General features: G+C 43.2%; 1 protein-coding gene and 2 non-coding genes across 3 annotated transcripts in view; all 3 read left to right on the top strand.

Moving 5' to 3' along the window:
• On the top strand, nucleotides 1-164 carry LOC121457187. The gene has a single exon (XR_005975689.1). It is a non-coding gene; the product is annotated as a U1 spliceosomal RNA (small nuclear RNA).
• Nucleotides 165-10,157: 9,993 nt separating this feature from the next.
• Nucleotides 10,158-21,382, top strand: part of LOC121456462 (inactive serine/threonine-protein kinase TEX14-like) — a 99,513-nt gene continuing 88,288 nt past the window's right edge. The window contains exon 1 of the mRNA XM_041664621.1: nucleotides 10,158-10,293. Within this exon, the coding sequence (XP_041520555.1) occupies nucleotides 10,158-10,293 (136 nt within the window). The remainder of the gene's footprint in view (nucleotides 10,294-21,382) is intronic.
• Nucleotides 15,734-15,950, top strand: LOC121457229. Its single transcript, XR_005975721.1, has one exon. It is a non-coding gene; the product is annotated as a small nucleolar RNA U3 (small nucleolar RNA).

The raw sequence follows: 21,382 nt of genomic DNA, 5'->3' as shown, positions 1-21,382 counted from the left end.
ATACTTACCTGGCAGGGGAGATACCATGATCACGAAGGTGGTTTTCCCAGGGCGAGGCTTATCCATTGCACTCCGGATGTGCTGACCCCTGCGATTTCCCCAAATGCGGGAAACTCGACTGCATAATTTGTGGTAGTGGGGGACTGCGTTCGCGCTCTCCCCTGACATTGTACTTCAAAGTTAGAGTCTTAATAAATATTACTTTTCTTTTATTAGGTGTTAGATTAGGTCAGTTATTTTCTGCTGCTATTCTGTTAGTTGTCTAGTTGAATTTAAAGTTGTATACCCAGATTATTGGTCGGAAGTATCACCCAGAGGGGTTTTTTGTTGTTTTATCTTGTTTTTTGAGATAGGGTTTCTCTGTGGTTTTGGAGCCTGTCCTGTAGCTCTTGTAGCTCAGGCTGGTCTCGAACTCACAGAGATCCGCCTGCCTCTGCCTCCCAAGTGCTGGGATTAAAGGTGGCTCACCCAAAGCTCTAACTGCTTTTGAGTCTTCCTATACCCAGCAGGAAATTGGTCGGATAAGCTGTTTTGATAATTTAGGTGTGCTGTTTTCACAGTGTTGTCTAAGAGCTGTCTTCTTCCAGAGGTTCTCTGTTCAATTCCCAGCAATCACATGACTCATGCCTACAGGCACAGAACACTGTATACACACATACATACAGTCTTAAAGAAAGCAGTTCTGAATGACACGTTTACTGATTTGTCCAGTTTCTGGATTGTAAACATTTGGAAGGCAGAGGAGAGGAAGATGGCCTCAAGTTTGAGGCCAACATGGTCTACATACAGAGTACCTGATTAAGACTGGAATCTTAAAGGGGGAATGGAGTAGGCTATGGGTTGGTAGTAGAACATTTGCCTAGCATGTTCAATTTACCGGGTTCAAATCAACACTGAAGAAGTATTCCGCAAATACTTAATTTAATATTCTGCAATTAATCCTTTTCTTATTATGTAGCTCAGGTGCTGTGTTAAAATGGAAGATTCTCTCACCTTAGCTTCCCAAGTCCTGGGACTACAGAATTACCGGTGTGACACTAGGCATTACACACACACACACACACACACAGACACACATATACATACACATATGAGGCATTTTTTGCTTTCTGGTCTCTCAAGCACAGTAAGTCTAAATGTAATATTAACCATCACGATAAGTAAAAAGATGTGTCTTAACTTTTTTTTTTTTGAGTTCTAACTTTCTAATTCTGTGTGTCTAAGTGTTTTGTTTACATGCATGTGCACCAGATGCACCTAAGGAAGTCAGAAGAGGGCATCAGATACTCGAAAACTACAGTTAAGGAATATTTGTATGTGACACACCACATGTGGGTTCTGGCACTTGAACCCTGGTCCTTTACAAGAGCAACAAGTGCTGTTAACCACTGAGCCATCCCTCCAACAACGTGAGCTCTAAGTCATAAGTTATAATGAAGTTGGGCGTAAGGCGTGCACAACTGTAGTTCAAACACTAGGGAGGTAGAAGTAAAAGGCTCATACATTCATAGTCATCCTCTTCCACAAACTGCAACCCGCCTGTATAGGGTCAGATCTCAGCACCAGTAGTTTCGATATATTAACAGGTTTTCTTTCCTTTTTTTTTTTTTTTTTTTTTTTTTTAGGCAAAATATCAAGGAAATATATTAACAGTTTTAACTGTGTTTAACATACGTGCCATTCTGTTGATGGGAGAAGATGCGGGTCAAAGAATCCCAGGCTAACTTTAAAATATTTTAATTATATTTTCTTTATTATAAGGGGCAAATTCACAAAACAGAAATGAGAAAGCCAACCTCAGCTGTGTAGCGAGGGAACCAGAAAGCAAGAACCCTGGACTGGCCAGTTGTTTTTTCTGGGTAACCAGAAGGTCATGTCCTAACCTGGTCCAACCTCTTAAAGGTCATTGACTGACAGAGGTCCCCATCACCTTCCCCTTTTGTCTAAATAAAAGAGTTCCAAACCCAATACAAAACTATAATATACACTTGGAACAAATATCAAGTTTAAAATTAGATTACAACCATTATGAGCAATATTAATCAAGGAACACATGACAAATGTTTTATTAAACATTCTATTCTAACGGGTCTAAGTCTTGCGCTGGAAATGCCTAGATCATAAGAGGAATGTGACCATGACTTATCTAATCTTCAACCCCATCAAAGGCCTGAGAAGGTAGGTTATATTACTTGAGTAGGCAGGAAGTGCAATCAAGCAGCTTTCAAAGGGAGCAGTATATGACAGAGACAACTGGCTACCTGAGCAATCACTTGCAAAGTTTCATTTGCAGTGTTGAAGCAACCAACTTTGGCTAAGGCCTAGCGTAACTTACAGACCATTTTTAGAGGCAGGAAAATTTTTAGAAGCAGGAAAATTTTTAGAACTTTCTTACCCTGTCTTGGCAAGGTTTGGCAGTCTTTTTCCTTTGTCCTGCTTATTTAGTCCGGACACCATAGACTTTGTCAGTGGTTGAGGCATGGGCAGTTCCTTGCCCAAAGGCCAATTGTGCCAAGAAGAAAACAAACTCCAAGTGGAGTGTCTTTGGTGTTCACCACTTTTTCGGGAATAGATTGGTGCTGTCAGGAACAGTTGTGTCTCACGTCAACAGAACCCTAAGTTATTTAAATGCCATGTTTTACAGATCCTTGAAATGGTTGAATATTACATATCTATGCAGAATACAGTCTCTATGCCTCTAAAGAACCTAATTAATCTGACTATATGTATAACAAACATGAATGACTATTGACCTATAATACTTAATACTTTCGTAACTTTATGTCAGAATATTAAACAATTTTTAAACAACTGCAGTAAAGGAGGACAAAACCTGAACATGTCCGTGGATGGCCCTGATGCACACATCTTTATTACTTACTGTGCTGTATGTTCTTTCTCAGCTTACCCATACCTAGTTACTTTCCCTTTTGTAGCGCTTCAGATAGCATAGTAATTTCTTTTTGTTTGCCTTTTGAGACAGGGTTTCTCTGTGGTTTTGGAGCCTGTCCTGGAACTAGCTCTTGTAGACCAGGCTGGTCTCGAACTCACGGATATCCGCCTGCCTCTGCCTCCCGAGTGCTGGGATTAAAGGCGTGCGCCACCACCGCCCGGCTGCAGCACACTTTTTTGTGTTAAGGCTATTAAATGGCTGTTAGAAAACATTCTGTAGTGTGAAAGTGTATATTGGACAACAAAAAGTGCTTAGTGGAACTTCTCAGCAGTAATCTACATTGTTTGAGTCTCCTGACGAAATTTAAATTATTTTAAAATTTTACTCTGGCTTCATTTCATAATCTTAATTCCTCTTTATGTAGTCCATAGTTATGCCCTTGATGTTTGCAATTTTTGATTTTTGGAGATCTTTGTATAACCCAGGTTACCATTTATCTGCCCTCCTTAGACTGAGCATTGTGATGACAGTGGTGTGATTTTAACAATCTCAGTATCTGTCACAGTTAAGACTTAGTATGTGACGTAGTCTATTTTGCTAAAAACAAAATGACTGGATAATTTATAATATAAAATTCTTCATGTGTGTGGTGGTTTAAATTAGAATGACCTCCATAGGCTAATAGGTTTGAATACTTGGTCTCTCCATTGGTGGGTGTTTGGAAAAAATTAGAAAGTGTGTTCTTTGGGGCTGGAGAGATGACTCAGAGGTTAAGAGCATTGCCTGCTCTTCCAAAGGTCCTGAGTTCAATTCCCAGCAACCACATGGTGGCTCACAACCATCTGTAATGGGGTCTGGTGCCCTCTTCTGGCCTGAAGGCATAAACACAGACAGAATATTGTATACATAATAAATAAATAAATAAATAGATAGATAGATAGATAGATAAATAAATAAATGGGAAAAAAAAGAAAGTGTGTTCTTTTTGGAGGCAGAGGTAGGCATATATCTGTGCCGGGCCAGTCAGTGCTACATAGTGAGACCCTGGCTACAAACAAAAGTAACAAAGATAGGTGATTTGTTTATTTTAGAAATGGCCGCTGTAGACTACAGTAGTCTTAAACGCCTGGCCTCAGCAGAATTACAGCATGAACTGCAACACCCTGCCTTTTAGAGGGTGGGGAAAGGCGCACAAATGGGGTTTCTTGAGTGCACCGCCATGCCCACGCTTTGTTTTTGAGAAAGGATCTTATGTAACCCAGGTTAGTCTGGAACCGTATATGGAGCCCAGGCTGACATCAACATTTGCAATGATCATCCTACCTCGGCTTCCCAAATGCTGGGATTATTACAGGTGTTAATGGCCATATCCAGTAGAGATTTATTTCTCATAGCTGTGGAAGTTAGAAGTCTAGAGGAGCTGATCTAGTCGAGAGCTTTTTTCCTGCCTTATCCTGTGGCATGTGGCAGACAGAAGAGGAGGAGGGGAGAGAGAAAAACGGGGCTCTAACTATTGTTGGTAACTATACATCCCACTCCCTTGATAACAAGCGCCTTTGTCCAAAACAGAACAACAAAAAAGCCTTAATTCGTTCATAAGTGTGGTGTCCCTTGACCCAAACGCTTGTAAAAGCTCTCTCTATCTCCCCGCACCTCTACATTGGAGATCTAGTTCCCACCAGTGAGAGTTGGAGGATCCATTCGGGTTACACCACACGAAGAAAAGTCAAGTTTCTCTGTGTCATTTTGTCTTGGTCACTTACTGTTCTATTGCTGTGAAAAGACACCATGACCAAGGCAACTCTTATAAAAGAAGCATTTAATTGGGGGCTTGTTTAGTTAGAGCGTTAGTCCATGGCAGGAAACAGACAGGCATGGTGTTGGAGCAGTAGCTGAGAGCTTTACATCCTGATCCCAAGGCAACAGACAGTGGAGGAGATAGTGTGAGGGGGAGGAAGGGAGAGAGAGACAGAGACTGGGACTGGCATGGGCTTTTGAAATCTGAAAGCTCATTCCCGGTGACACATCTCCAACAAGCCACACCCATTCCAACAGGGCCACATTGAATCTGTCCCGAGCATCTCACCAGCTGGGAACCACGCCTGCAAACGTGAACCTACGGAGCCTTCTCATTTCAAAATGCCGTGGTCTCATGCACATTAACAGCTGTGGAGAACTTACTGGGGCCCAGGCACAGTTCTAAGTGTTTAACATGTATCAGCTCACTTAAACTTCTCAACGACTCTGGTGATTTTTATCCTCACTAACAGATGAGAGTTGAGTATTTTCATTCGGTTGAATCATTTTTCTAAGGTTATAATATCGGGAAAGTGGGGTGTCTTTAAGTTTAACAGAGGCTTAACTCAGGAGTTAGGGTGCCAGAAGCTCAAAGTTATACAAAATTTACACAAAGTAATGGCCCCTGGGCTCTTACATTATGAATTTGAGGAGTGAAATTCAAGGACAATAGAAGAATAGGTTTAGAAAAAAGTTTTGTTATCGATTCATAGATAGGGGGAAAGTAGACAGAGCTCCTGCAAAGCAGGAGTGGATCCCAGAAATAGGATACTATTTGAACCCAACTGTAAGAGCTTTTAAAAGGACTTAAGACAGAAACTCAGGTGAGGAGCGGGGAGGGAGACGGCTCAGTCTAGTCGGCTCAACCATGAAATGTCCAGGAGTCTCTTCATAGTTTCAGTCATGTCTTGATGAAGGGCACTCATTTAGGGAGAAAGAGAAAACAGACCTTCCTTGTGGTCAGAGCAGGACCAAAGACATTTTGGCATAAACATTTCTGGAATTAGGCAAGGGCCAGTGTTTTCACTCAAGGGAAAACTTTACTATAGGGGTCCTCTGCTGTAAAGCTACCTGGACACTTTTTGTCCTGATCTTATCAGTCACACAGGGAGGTAACACAGCTAGGACAAGAATTTGAGTTTAAATTGTGAACGTAACTCACTATATTATTTACACAGTAATGTAATAATTCCCTTTGTGTTTATTTCTTTGCTTTGAAATCCGTTTGTAGTTTAATCTTTCAGAAAAATCTTTTTGTTTTTTCGAGACGGGGTTTCTCTTTGTGTAGACTTGGATGTCCTGGAACAGTCTACAAACCAGGCTGATTTATTAAACTCACAGAGATCTGCTGCCTTTGCTTCCTAAGTGCTAGGATTAAAGGCATGCACCACTACCAATGCCAGAATTTTCTGAGATTTTTAAAAAATACTATTTAAATTTTGTGTGTGGATGTTTTCCTGTATAGCATGTGCTTGGTGCCATAGGAGATCAGAAAGTGGCAGTGAGGGCTGGAGAGATGGCTCAGTGGTTAAGAGCATTGCCTGCTCTTCCAAAGGTCCAGAGTTCAATTCCCAGCAACCACATGGTGGCTCACAGCCATCTCTAATGAGGTCGGATGCCCTCTTCTGGCCTGCAGACATACACACAGACAGAATATTGTATGCATAATAAATAAATAAATATTTAAAAAAAAAAAAGAAAGTGGCAGTGAACCTCCTGAAACTGGAGTTATGAATGGTTGTGAGCCACTATGTGGGTTCTGGGAACCTGGCTCTTCTGTGAGAATGGCAAATGTTTTTAAACTGGAAAATATTTTTTTTTTTAAATTGCACTTGGTTTCCTGCATGGTTTATACCCATAATCCCAGCGTTCAGGAGGCTGAGGCAGGCAGTTTTCTTTGTGTTTGTAGCCAGCTGCCTGAGCTACAGTGGGAGGCTCCTATCTCAAGTAAATAATAAGTCTGGTCTGGATGCACTTGACTGTAGCTCCAGAATTTGGGAGGTGAAAGGAGGATCTAGAGTTTGTAGTATCTGCAGTTTCATAACAAGTGGTTGGTAGGTCAATGTGGGCTACATAGGACCCTGTCTCAAAATACAAACAATACTTAGCCGGGCGGTGGTGGCGCATGCCTTTAATCCCAGCACTCAGGGGGCAGAGGCAGGCTGATCTCTGTGAGTTCGAGGCCATCCTGCTCTACAGAGCGAGTTCCAGGACAGGCTCCAAAGCTACAGAGAAACCTGAAAGACCCTCAGCGAGGACCTTTCCTCTCTGATGAAGACCCCGGAACCAGGAAACTCCGAGAGCAGGCCACAGGATGCAATTAGCAAGAGGTTTATTGAGTAAACACAGGTACCTGCGGGCAGCAAGTCTTTCGGAGGACTTGCCCGCCCCCAGGTTGGAGCAGTGGGTTTTTTATAGGGTAGGGAAGCAGAAGCGCGGTTACAGAAGCGAGAAGCATAGTTACAGGGTTCTGATTGGGCAATTTGAATAAGGCTCGGGTTCAAACTGAGTACAGTTCTGTGGTTTCCAAGAAATCAGATAGGCATGCTGACTCGGCCCATCTAGGGTACAAACTCTTCTTCTGGACCCCAAGCCCCTGCTGGCAGTCCAGATGGTCGACCATAGATATCCTGCCTGGCCCAACGCCCTTGCCCCTAAGTTGACCAACGCCCTTGTCTCTAAGTTGAACTCCCCTGTCCTAGCTTTCAGTTATGTTGCTCAAAAATTCAAGCTTTGCAGCCGGGCGATGGTGGCGCACGCCTTTAATCCCAGCACTCGGGAGGCAGAGGCAGGCGGATCTCTGTGAGTTCGAGACCAGCCTGGTCTACAGAGCGAGTTCCAGGACAGGCTCCAAAGCCACAGAGAAACCCTGTCTCGAAAAACCAAAAAAAAAAAAAATTCAAGCTTTGCAAAATAGCGTTATTGCTGCTGCTAACTTAATGCTGCTAGGTAGGGGTCTTTCACTGACTATAGGCATCCTGTTTCCCTAAGCAAAGGGGATGTTCTCATGAGAGCCGGCTAGCTGCAGGTCCTGAGAGGGTCCTGAGGGTCTCAAGCGAACAGGATGTTCTCATGGGAGCAGGCCAGCTGCGGGTTCTGGTGTGGGGGGTGTCCAGAGGGTCTTTCAAAACCCAGTCTCAAAAAACCAAATAAATAAATAAATAAATCCCTCAAACTCAACAATCTGGGCAGCATAAGTCACACCTGTTATGCCAGTCAGCACTTCGAAGGTTGAGGCAGAAGAATTGATTGAAGCCAAGCCCGAGTTACATAACTTTTTGGCCAGCCTAAGCTGTAGAGTGAGATTCTGTCTCAAATTTTCTGACTTGGTGTTTTCCATTGCTTGTTCTTCTGTTGCTGTGATAAAATACCGTGACAAAAGCAGCCTAAAGGAGAGGGCTTTTTCTGGCTCACGGTGGGGGGGGGGGGGGGGGGGGCTCGTCTGTCAGTGCAGAGCAGTCACTGGGGCAGGAGCTTGAGGTAGCTGATTTCACTGTCTCTATTGCAGTGAAAGACAAAGGCCCGTGCTCCACCCACTTTTTTCTTTTTACTCAGACCAGTGGGCGGGTCCTTCCAATTTCAGTTAACGCAAAGTAATCCCCCACAGGTGTGTCCTGAGGACCATCCAGGTGATTCTAGAGTGCCAGCAGTTAATTTTAATCATCTCACCCTTCACTCCAGAACTGCATCTCTAGTGAAAATGCACAGCTTTTTCTCGGCCTTACTCTGTAAACCATGCAGCACGACAACTATTTACACAGCATTCAGCTTGTATTAGATATCGCAAGTAATGTAGACGGCGTTTCAAGTTTCCTAGGAACATATGTATAAATTGCATGCAAATACCGCTCCATTTTCTATAAGAGACTTGAGCATCTATGAATTTGGGTTAGTATCTGTGGGGAGTCTGGAGTCATTCTTCCTCAGGTATTGAGGGCCACCTACATCAATTTTCCAAGTGAAAAAGAACCTAAAACTGAGTCTGGTAGTGAATATCTAGGATCCTCCTATTGCTAGAGACTGAAACAGGAGAATTGAAACTTCAAGGCCTGCTAGCAATTGAAGATTCTGCTTGAAGAGTTAAAAAACAAAGCAAAGGGGGCTGGAAAGTTGGCTCAGTAGTTAAGAGTACTGACTGCTCTTCCAGAGGACCCGGGTTCAATTCCCAGCACCCACATGGCAGCTCACAACTGTCTGAAGATCCAGTTGCAGGGGATCGGACACCTTCACACCAATGCACATAGAATAAAGTTAAATAAACCATAAAAAATAACAAAAAAAAACAAAGCAAAACAAAGTCTGCGGATATAATATAGCTTAGTGTTTGAGCACTGGCTGAGCATATGTGAGACGTAGGAGTCAATTCCTTTTACCACCAAGAAGGAAGTTGTCTTAGCCATTGTTCTACACCTGTGAAGAATCACTATGGCCAAGGCAACTCTTCTTTTAAAAAGCATTGCTTACAGTTTCACGGTATTAGTTTGTTATCATAATGACCAGTGCATGGCAGCATTCGTGACCCCGGAGCAGTGGCTGAGAACTACATCCTGCTCTGCAGGCAGAGAGAAGGGAAGGAGAAGGGAAAGCGAGGGAAAGGAGACAGACAGACTTTGGACCTGGCATGAGCTTTTGAACCCTCAAAGCCTACACCTAGTGACATACTTCCACAGGGCCACAAACCCTAACTCTTCTGATCTTTTTGAACAGTTCCCCTCCCTGATGACTAAGTATTCAAATCTATGAGCCTATGGGGGCCGTTCTTATTCAAACCACCATAGAAACCTAAAAAAAAATGCAATTTTTAAATTGGCAAAGGGAAATAAAAAACAGAAACTCAGTTCGAGGGGGCTGGAGAGATGGCTCAGCGGTTAAGAGCATTGCCTGCTCTTCCAAAGGTCTTGAGTTCAATTCCCAGCAACCACATGGTGGCTCACAACCATCTATAATGAGGCCTGCAGGAAGAATACTGTATACGTAATAAATAAATAAATAAATAAATAAATATTTAAAAAAAAAAAGAAAGAAACTCAGTTCGACTTTAATGCCGAGAGCAGGCTTTTATGGACTTGAGAATGGTGCCTTAATACCCAGCAGTACATGCAGGAGAAGGTGTGGTATGGAGGGAGAGCATTCCTTAGAATTGCGGGGGGGGGGGGGGGGGGGAGGGGGGGAGGGAGGGAGAAGATTTCACCAGACTTAGAAACTATTTTTCAGGATAAACTGGTTTTTGAAACATGAGGGTGGGAGATAAATCAAATCGCCTGTTTTTGCAACCCTTGGGCTCCTGGATGTGTGCTGGGGGTTCGCTGCTTTCAGGGAATCAGCAGATGGCAGATTTCCTGAAACCGTGGGTTTGTTTTAGGGTCCTGGTTCTGAGAGGATTTTCCTTTAGGAGGGAGAAAAATCTTGCTTCTTTATGTTTGTGAGGTATTAGAATAACGTATTGTTTATTCTCTTTTTAAACAGAATGTCTCGGGCTGTTCATTTTCCAGTCCCTTGTCCAGTGCAGCTTGGTACCTTAACCGATGATTCCTTGGAAGCTCAGCTTCATGAATACACCAGACAAGGGAGTTATGTGAAGGTGAAGAAGATCCTTAAGAAAGGTGAGTGCAGTGTAACATGGCAGAGGCAGCAGGACCCACATTTCTGAACAGTGTTTGGTAAATACAGTGCCAAGGCTGGGTTTGGTAGCCTACACTTTTAAAACTGCCTGGCGAATGGCAGGCAGATCTCTGAGTTCGTTCAAGGCCAGTTTCCTTTACAAACGGAGGTCAAGGCCAGCCCATCTATATAATGAAATCCTGTCTAATGCAAAAACAGACTCGTGCCAGGCTGGAGAGAGAACTCAGAGGTTAAGAGCACTGACTGCTCTTTTAGAGGTCCTGGGTAGCTCACAACCATCTGTAATGAGATCTTGTGCCCTTTTTTGCCTGCAGACAGAACATTGTATATATAATAAATAAATCTTAAAAAGAACAACAACAAAAAAACCTAGTGCTAACAGTTCTCTCTCAAAAAATAAATAAAGAGGGTTGGAGATCAGCAGGATCAGTGTTTGCTTAGCATATGTGAAGACTTAGGTTCCATCCTCAAACCGTGCAGAAAAGCAGATGTGTGGGCACCTGCCTGTCCTCCCAGCACCGAGAAGCAGAAGTTTAAGGCCTTTCATGGGTATCTAGGCTCCTGTAGTCTCTCATGTTCACACCCAATTAAAAGGAATAAAAATAGACTGGATGGTGGTGGTTGGGGCACGCGCCTTTAGTCCCAGCAATCAAGAGGCAGAGGCAAGTGGATCTCTGTGACTAGAGGTCAGTCTGGTTTACAGAGTGAGTTCCAGGACAGCCAGGGCTACTGTCTTGAAAAACCAACCAGATAAACAAACAAAAAAAGGTAATAAAAGTAAAACCAGAACCAAACTAAGCCAAACAAATAAGAAAGCAAACAAAGCTGGGTGCTGAGATTATAGTGTGTGCTCCCTTGCCTGGCTCCTGGCATTTGCTGTTTCTGATAAGAAAGCTAATGTCGTTAGAATCATTGTTCCTGTCTATGTAGTATTCTGTTTTTTAATTTTTTAGAAAAATTTTGTGTGCAGTGGGTGCAATCATCATCAAAGGCCAGAGGTGACAGGTCCTCTGAGTTGGAATTGCAGGTAGTTCTGAGCCACCTGATGTGGTGCTGGTGCTGGTGCTGGGTTATAAACTCTGGCCCTCAGAAAAACTGTCTTTCCAACCCCCAATATTTGGATTTTCCTTTCCCTCCCTCCCTCCCTCCCTCCCTCTTTTCTTTCTTTCTTTCTTTCTTTCTTTTTGTTTTTTTGAGACAGTTTCTCTGTGTAACAGCCTTGGCTGTCCTGGAACTTGCTCTGTAGACCATACTGACCTAGAACTCACAGAGAGCAGAGATCCGCCTGCCTATGCCTTTTGTGTGCTGGGATTAAAGATATGTGCCACCACTGCCCGGCAATATTTTGTTTTTCTTTGGCTACTTTGTTATGCCCAGATTACGGACCCCCTGCCCCAGCCGCCGCAAAACCAACTAGTAGACCAAGTCCTGTATGTAAAAGCAAAGAGCTTTTATTCTTATACAAGTTTGCAAACTCGGACTCTCAGTGTGTCTAACATACTGGAATGATCGAAGAGCCCTGAGCTCAGTTGGGGTTGGGTTTTTATAGTAGCAAAGGTAGAGGTGAGGGATTTCTAAGGATCAGGACCCCTGATTGGCTGACATTTATCTAGGGGTGTCCTGGTGAAAAGCGATGTGTGTGTGCTGACAGGTGATCCTATCTACAATGGTTGGAACATTAGACATCTACTTTGGATGGTCAGTTCCTGGGTGGTGCCTGGGTAGTCTCAGTTTGTGGTCTTTCTTGGAACCAGGTATTGCCTTAGGGAAGACTACTGAGTCTTGGGCCTCTATTGAGCTTGTCACGGTTTCAGTTTCCTTCAGTTTTCTGGTTTGTGTTGGTGTGTAGGTATATTTTGTGTGTAGTGTGTGCTGTGCGGGTGCCAGAGGTGGCAGGTGTCTTCTTCTGTTACTCTGCTTTATTCATTTTGAGACAGAGTCTCTCCCTGAACCCAGAGAGCTTGCCTTGCTTTTGGCAAGCTGGAGGCAGCAAGAACCCATTAATCCTGTCTGTTTTTATCTGCCCCCATTGCTGGGGTTCCAGGGGATTGTGGGATAGTGCTACAATCAGAACTCTGGTCCTCTGACAATGCACAAAGAAAAGAGGTCATCAGTTTGAGGAGCAAGAAGGACTGTTGAAGGAAAGGGAGGGGGAAGTGATGTAATTATATTTTAATTAAAACCAAAAACAAACAAAAAAGCCTCTGATCCTCATGGTCCTGCAACAAGCTCTCCTAAACTGAACCATCTCTACAGACATCACTCTTTCAAAGATTTGTTTTTATGTGTATATGTCATGGCAGGGCCCCACCACCACCACCACAAAAGCCTCATGGCTTGTTGGAGGTGGATTGAAAGGTGGTGATCCCTGAAATTCTCAAGAAAAACACTAGTCCCACGATTTTGAACCAAATTTGAAGCAACCTTTAAATAAATACTGGCCAGGGAGCTGGACTCTGGTCAGGTCCATCCCTGGGTTCCCAGGAAATGGTCATTAAGTCACATTTTTCAGAAGTTTAGAAAGGCAAAACCCATAATTCACTGTATTTCCCATCAGGTCCAATCAGGGACAAGCATACATCCTGATGTCTTCTCTGCCTATGAATCTCCCTCCTTCATGTGATCAAGTATATCCAGTGTAGTTGGTTCAAACAAACTTGTTCATGAGAGAGAAACCTCCTGGCTTGTTATTTCCCAAGAACTACAGCTCCCAGCATTCCAGAAAGTTATCTTGTTTTTGGGCAAGTGGGCCTCACAGGGTAACTTTGTTTTTTACAAGGTGAAGGATGAAACTAGAAACACTCAGGAATACACACACACACACACGGACATGATCCATGAGAGGTGAAGAATGAGACTTTGCAGGTACTAGGTCATGACCTCTGGGGACTGACCTCGTTGTTTACTTTTTGTTAAATGGGAAAATCTTGAAGAGAAAGACCAGTCCCACAATTATCCAGCTAAGGGTAGCTTTATTTTAGAGGGACCGTCCAGTGAGCTATTTCGCTCTAACTTGGGATTTTAAAGAGCAGCTCCTTCTTTCCTTTTTGTTTTTGTTTGTTTTGTTTTGTTTTGTTTTTTTTCGAGGCAGGGTTTCTCTGTAGCTTTATTTATTATGTATATAGTATTCTGTTTGTGTGTATGCTGGCAGGCCAGAAGAAGGCACCAGACCTTATTACAGATGGTTGTGAGCTGCTATGTGGTTGCTGGGAATTGAACTCAGGACCTTTGGAAGAGCAGGCAATGCTCTTAACCACTGAGCCATCTCTCTAGCCCCCCCCCCCCATTAATTATTTCTTAAACATATTTGTGTGTGTGTGTGTGTGCATATATGTGTGTGCAGGATCCTTGGAAGACAAAAGGGCATCAGATCCTTCGGAGTTGGAGTTGCAGGCATTTATGACCTGCCCGTTGCAGGTGCTGGGACACAGCCCTCTGATAGAGCAGCAAGCATCTTATCTGCAGAACCATCTCTTCAGCACCCTGATAACTTTGAAGTTGGTTCTCACTCTGTTTACCTAACTGGTATGGAACTTAGTATGTAGCCTAATCTGACCTCACATTGTGACTAATTCTCCTAGAGAGATGTTCAGATCCATGTGCTATTGGAGCATCTACTCAGAGGAGAGGAGACCAAGGTACAGAATGTGTGGTGAGGAGTTTCTCAGAATGCAGAATGTAAGCAGGCCATGGTGGTTCAGCCTTTAATCCCAGGAACTGGGAGGCAGGGGCAAAGGGGTCTCTGTCAGTTTAAGGCCAGCCTGCTCTACTAAAGGAGTTTTAGGCCTATCAGAGCTATGTAGTGAGACCCTGTCTCAAAAGCAAGTAAACAACAAAAACAGAACAGAAAAGGTAGAATGAAGAATGGAAAAGTCTTGGGGCTGAAGAGATGGCTCAGAGGTTAAGAGCATTGCCTACTTTTTCAAAGGTCCTCAGTTCAATTCCCAGAACCACATGGTGGCTCACAACCATCTGTAATGGGGTCTGGTGTCCTCTTCTGGCCTGCAGGCATATACACAGAAAGAATATTGTATACATTATAAATTGATAAATATTTTTAAAAAAAGAATGGAAAGACCGGGGGATGGTGGCGCACGCCTTTATTCCCAGCACTCGGGAGGCAGAGGCAGGCGGATCTCTGTGAGTTCGAGACCAGCCTGGTCTACAGAGCTAGTTCCAGGACAGGCTCCAAAGCCACAGAGAAACCCTGTCTCGAAAAACCAAAAAAAAAAAAAAAAAAAAAAAAGGAAAAGTCTTAAATACTGAATTATTATCACAGAGCAGAGTTTGTATGGTAGCAGTCTTCAGATATAAACTGTGTTGAGGAGAGAAAGTAATGGTGGACATTTTCTCTACACACTGTCAACATCTGCACATGAATGAAAGGAAAGTTTTGCTATCTCTCTTTTTCCATGAGTCTGAGTGGTCCTTAGATGGATGGATGTGCCCATGTCAACAACCACATTCATTCAGAATTTAACTGACTTTAGCTTTCCTCACTTCCCAAGTATGGCATTGCTTTTAGTACCAGGAAGAATTAGAACCAACTTTTCCCCTGTGTGTGACCGCTAACAAGCAATGTAACATCTATAAAGGAAATAGCCCTTTTCCTATTGGTAAATGATAAAATGGTACGACAGATTAAATAACGATCAAGTATGAGTCCAGTAATTATACTAGTAATTACCATGTGGCAGAAGATTGCTTCACTTTGCCCTTTTCCCTGTTTCTCTTTTAGAGTAGAGGAAATACAGAATCTCAAAATGCTGATTTCTGTTTGCTTTGATCTTTTTAGACAGGATTTCATGTAGCTGCGGCTGGCCTCAAATTCTAAGACTGATGTAAAACTATTGATCCCCTTGCCTTCACTTTCCAAGTGCAAGGATAACAGCAGTGAGCCACCAGCCCCTTCAACCACAGAATTTATTTAATAGAGTGTGTAGCCCTTGAACTGCCATTTTACTGTCGTACTTTTTCGTTTTATTCGTCACGAAAGGACTCCGGCTTGGGCCAGGGATCCAAGGCTGCGTGAGCCCGCTAACACCGGACGGCTCCGCGGCGCCTCTGGCTTGGGGCAAACGGGGGCTGACGGCAGCGCTGCTGGGCGGGTGGCTCGCGACCCGACGCAGGCGGAAGTGGGACGGGGCGACAGAGAGCTGGCAGCCGATTGGCTGTTTAGCGATCGTATGCTAATTTTCGACAGCGCCTTGTCCCGCAGCCTTGGAGAACTGTGGCAACTGAAATGTCCTGTGGACTTGGCAGCGGGCGACGTTCAGCGGGAAACGTGTCCCCGTTTGTGCAAATGCAGTGTGTCCGTAATAGCAGCGCCCAAGGGCAGTGCGGCGAGCGGGTCGCGGTGCTCGCCGTGAGTAAGATGTGAGCGCGCCGGGTGCAGTTCAGCGAGCTGGGCAGTGCGAGGTTAAGACTATACTTTCAGGGATCATTTCTATAGTTTGTTACTAGAGAAGTTTCTCTGACTGTGTAGAGCACCCGAAACCACGAGGACGAGACGTAGTGTTCCCTCCTGAGCGTGAAGCCGGCTTTAGGTGCTGCTTTTCTGCAGCTGCTTTCTGCCATTGATGATCGTTCTTCTCTCCCTTCTGGGAGAGTGAGAGGGAGGGAACGCAGTCTGAGTGGACTTCGGTTTATCTGTCGTGGTTACTAAAGGAAGGTACTTTGTTCTATTATCTACGTTTGTTCTGTTAAGAGTATTTCTAACTTATGTTTTCCCAAGGCAAAGGTATTTGTAGTTTTTCTCATTAAGCTTACTTGTTTTCTTTTTATTGTTTTCTGTTGCGTATGGTCCTGAACTCTTTTGCTTGTCAGTGTTTATTTTGAAAGGAACGTTACTTGAAACAATTTTTTTAAAGATTATTTATTTATCTATTTATTTATCATATACACAGTGTTCAGCCTCCGTGTATGCCTGCAGGCCGGAAGAGGGCACCAGATCTCATTACAGATGGTTGTGAGCCACCATGTGGTTGCTGGGGTTTGAACTCAGGACCTCTGGAAGAGCAGTCAGTGCTCTTACCCTCTGAGCCATCTCTCCAGCCCGAAACAATTTTTTTTAACGTTTCTTCGCTAAATTTGTCCTTTTAATTCAAAAACTGAGTTTTAATGCCACCCTAGACTGAGGCGTAAAATGGGACTGTTTAAGCACCAATCTGCTGTCTTAGATTTCCCTCCTTTGGTCTCTGTGGACACCTGGTACAGACATATGTCTATATAGATAACATATGTAATATATACATATATAATGCCAACATAATAGTCATACAGATAAATTGTAAATCAACTTTAAAGAAAAAAATATATATATTGGTTTTTCGACTCAAGGTTTCTCTGTAGCTTTGGATCCTGTCCTGGTACTAGCTCTTGTAGACCAGGCTGGCCTCGAACTTCTCAGAGATATCCACCTCCCTCTGCCTCCCGAGTGCTGGGATTAAAGGCATGAGCAACCACTGCCTGGCATAATTTTTCTTATAGTATACTATGATGAAATATCCATCAGGTTTTGTGTGGCTTAGCAAAACCGTTTTGTGTGGCTTAGCAAAGCCAAGTCCGGGCCATTGGGGATCTTTTTTTTTTCATTTTAATATTTAAATGATCTCTCTCTCTCTCTCTCTCTCTCTCTCTCTCTCTCTCTCTCTCTCTGTGTGTGTGTGTGTGTGTGTGTGTGTGTGTGTGATTGAGGAGTGAGTAGTGAGCAACCTGACCTTGGTGCTGTTGTCCAAACTGAGTCCTCTGGAAGAGCATCACATGGAAGGGCCATTATCTCAGCAGTCTGATCAGTTGTTTTCATTTACTCTGTCACTTGTCTATATAGAGACCATTTTTGGGTACTGTGTGTATGATATGAAAGAGTCATGATAACATAGCATCTTTATGAAGTCTGCTCCTTAGCGTGGAACAAACCACGTAGAACTGTAGTGTAGTAAAAGCTCTTAAGTTGAAATGCTTATGGCAGGAAGCATATATAAAAGTCAGTTTGACCAAGTCAGCTGAGATTTCCTGAAGGAAATAATATTTGAGCTGAATTCAGAAAAACTTCAAGAGCTGAAGCTGGCAGGGGTGTGTAAACTATGAATCATGAAAACATTTTCATAGGAGCATACTTTCTCTCTGCCTTAAGACATTTGTATATCATGAAGAATCTACAATCCGTAGCTAACATCCTCTCCAGGCACAAAGCTGGCTCCCGGTATTGTTCTATTGCAGTGTCCATGGCCGTTCCTTTGGGAAACAGGGAGAGAACACTGAGTGATTTTTATTACAATTTTACTTTTTTTTTTTTTAAATAGTGTCTCATGTGTGGTGGTGCATGCCTTTAATCCCAGCACTTAGCAGGCAAAGGCAGGCAGATCTCTGTAAACTCAAGGTCATTTTGGTCTACAGAATTAGCATGAGTTCCAGAACAGTCATGCTACATAGAGAAACCTTGTGGGTGGGGGCGGTTAAGAGAAGAAGGAGGAAGAAGACTTTTTGGCTCTTTTACTCTTTATTCTTTTGGTGGGCCTGCTACACAGCTTCCAAATAAATATATAGAGGCCTATTATTTTCTTCTGAATGCCTGGCATTATCTTGTCTTGTTTCTAGCCAGCTTTTCTTAAATTGTCTCATCTATCTTTTGCCTCTGGGCTTTTATATTTACTTCTGCACACCTCTGTTTCCTCTGTGGCCGGCCCCTGACCTCCTCCTCTGCTTGTTCTCTCTTGCTCTTCCTCCTTCCCAGATTTCTACTCCTGTTTTTTCTCTCCGCCTGCCAGCCCTGCTTATTCTTTCTCCTGCCTTGCTACGGGCCGTTCAGCTCTTTATTAGATTATCATGTGTGTTAGACAGCCAAAGTAACACAGCTTCACAGAGTTAAACAAATGCAACATAAAAGAATGCAGCACATTTTTGCATCATTAAAACAAATGTTCCACAGCATAAACAAAAGTAACACACCTTAAAATAATATTCCACAGCAAAGAAGAAATAGGATCTCATTGTCACATCTAGGCAGGTCTTGAAGTGGCAGTCTTGAACTTAGCCTCCTAGTGCTGAGGTTACAAACATTAACAGCTAATGCCTGGCTTTGCTGTTTGTTTTATTTTAGTGTTGACAATTACATGCTTTCTTTCCTTTTGTTGTTTTCTAGAAAGTATGTGTGGCCTTGCTTTGGTGAGGGATTACGTCCAGTTTTTGTTTTGTTTTGCTTATTTACCAACTGCTAATCTTTCAACAGTTTCTCAGACTGAATTTGTTTCTTTGTAAATTAGAGTTAGTAACAGGTTGTTATAAGGATTAAGTTAGATTAAGAAACTGGGCAAATGGATGGATCTAGAAAATGTCATATTGAGTGAGGTAACCCAGACCCAGGAAGACAAATACAATATGTACTCACTCATAAGTGACTTTTTGACATAAAACAAAGGAAAACCTACAGTCCACAATTCCAGAGAACCTAGACAACAAAGATGGCCCTAAGAGAGACATAGATGGATCTAATCTACCTGGGGAACAGAAAAAGACAAGATCTGAGTAAATTGGGCGTGTGAGGAATCATGGGAGAGAGTAGAAGAGGAGGGGGGAGGGAGGGGAGCAGAGAAAAATATATAGCTCAATAAAAACAATAAAAAAGAATAAGGGGGCTGGAGAGATGGCTCAGAGGTTAAGAGCACTGGCTGCTCTTCCAGAGGTCCTGAGTTCAATTCCCAGCAACCACATGATGACTGACAACCATCTGTAATGAGATCTGGTGCCCTCTTCTGGCATGAAGGTGTACATGCAGGAGGCACATTGTATACGTAATAAATAAATCTTTTTTTAAAAAAAAAGTATAAGAAACTGTAGTGGTTCAATAATCTCTTATCCCCATTCTGAAAAGGTTTCTCCCTTCTATTAGAAATCTGTGTTTATCCAGTCTTTAAGCAAGCAGTCTACCAGTAATATACTTCCTGAGTATCCAGCATGGCACCTTTGAAGCCTCTTCTTCACCCTACCCCCCTCCCAGTGAGTCATGGGAATTCTTCTAGAGCAGGCAAAGTTTCTCCACTTCTTTAGCATGCCCCAATCCTGGTGTCTTTTATAGATGCCTTGTAGAAGCGTCAGAACTGCTGACCACAGCTTCGAAACTCTCAGTGACTTCCCTTTGCATTTAAAGTCTTAGGAGGAGTGATGGTGCATGCTCAGGCAAGATGGTCTTAAGTTCAAAGCCAGCTGTGGCTACAAAATTAGTTCTATGGTAGCCAAAGCTTTGTAGTAAGGCTCTGTCTCAAAGGAAGTGGGAAGTGGTGATACAGGCCTATAGTTTCATTTATTCTAGAAGCTAAGGCAGGAAGAGCAGAAATTCAAAGACTGCCTAGGTGACAGAACTACTTCAAGGAATGCTGGGATGGGCAATTAAACTAGACACTGGCTCAATAAAACAAAGAGCTGGGGAATGCTTAGTGACAGAGACTTTGTTTAGCATTTTTTTTAATATTTTATTTTTATTTATTATGTATACAATATTCTGTCTGTGTGTATGTCTGCAGGCCAGAAGAGGACACCAGACCTCATTACAGATGGTTGTGAGCCACCATGTGGTTGCTGGGAATTGAACTCAGGACCTTTGGAAGAGCAGGCAGTGCTCTTAACCACTGAGCCATCTCTCCAGCCCTTTGTTTAGCATTTTTAAGGTTTAAGTTTAATTCTTAGTCCTACTAGGGGTGCAGGGTGGGGAGAACTTCGTCGCCTGTGGCTCCAGCCTAGAACACTTGCCTTGGACGCGTTTATTTGGTTCCTGCTGGCCCTTTTCCTTCTCGTTCTAAACCCTGGTCTCTTTTTTCATTATCTTGTTTTTGTTTCTTATATTTTTTGTTTTGTTTTTTTGGTTTTGTAACCTTGGCTGTCCTGTAACTTACTCTAGACCAGGCTGACCTTGAATACAGAGATCCTACTGCCTCTGCTTTGAGTGCTGGTATTAAAGGCATAGGCCATCACTGCCCAGCCTAAATATCTACTATCTTCTCTTGTTGAGGACTTGACATTAATTTATTTCACTGATTAAAGTGCATTTGTCTCTCATCATCTGGATGATTACTTTTTAAAAGTGTGAGTGTGTGTGTGGAAGAGGAGGAGGAGAGCAAAGGAGTGTCAGATCTCCTGGATCTGGCATTAGAGACTGTCATGAGCTTCCTGATGTCCTGCTGGGAATCACACTCAGGTTTTCTGCAAGAACAGTATGCACTCTTAGCCACTGAGTCATCTCTCTTGCCCCTGGATAGCTGCTTTTTAATCCTTTAAGTCTTGGCTTAAATTTAAGCTCCAAAGAGATGCTTTCTCCAACCACTGCAGTCTAGATATCAAGTCTCTCTCTGTTTCAGCCTTGTCTTCTTCATGTCCCATAATCCAGCATTCTTTTGTGTATTTATTTGTTGGTTGATGTGGGATTCCCTTCTGTATGCTGTGCATATCATCGGTTAATAAAGGAACTGCTTTGGGCCTAAAGCAGAGCTATAGGGGAACAGAGCTAGGCAGAGAAATCTAAACAGAATACTGGGAGAAAGGAGGCAGTCTGAGCAGTCAGGAACCAACAAGCAGCCTCCATCTAACAAATTGCTGCCCAGTGTGGGGTCAACTAAATCCACTTAAAAACGCAACAGAGCTTAAAAGGAAATTCTAGACACACAAAAAACAGAGTTTAACACAGTTTCTTGCTGTTTGCTGGCAGCATGCCACAGCTCTTTTAAGAGAGGTTTTCCTGACTCAGCGGTAACAAAAAAAATGCCACGCCATTTTAAAATGCCTCTTTCTGGGCTGTGCTGCCAGTGCAACCTCTGGCTCTTTCAGGAGACCTAGCATTTAAATGGGGTTTGTGAGCAACGTGCTACAGCTTGCTTGGTGGCAACATGGACCGGCTGTGTGCTAGAGATGGGGCACTGTGCATGGTTCTTGGAGGCAGCGAGCTCCGCCATGCTGGTCTGGGCGGGACAAGCAGGAAGTGCCATATTTCCCCTAGCAATGGTGCAGCTTAAGTTTTTTAAAAGCTCTTAGAATTTTAAGAAGCACTCCCAGACAGTAAAGAATTATAGATACACAATA

Source organism: Microtus oregoni, unplaced genomic scaffold, assembly GCF_018167655.1.
Source record: "Microtus oregoni isolate MIOR12 unplaced genomic scaffold, Mior012 000015F_ref0000493, whole genome shotgun sequence".
Taxonomy (NCBI): domain Eukaryota; kingdom Metazoa; phylum Chordata; class Mammalia; order Rodentia; family Cricetidae; genus Microtus; species Microtus oregoni.
This window is presented reverse-complemented; position numbering and strand designations above follow the sequence as displayed.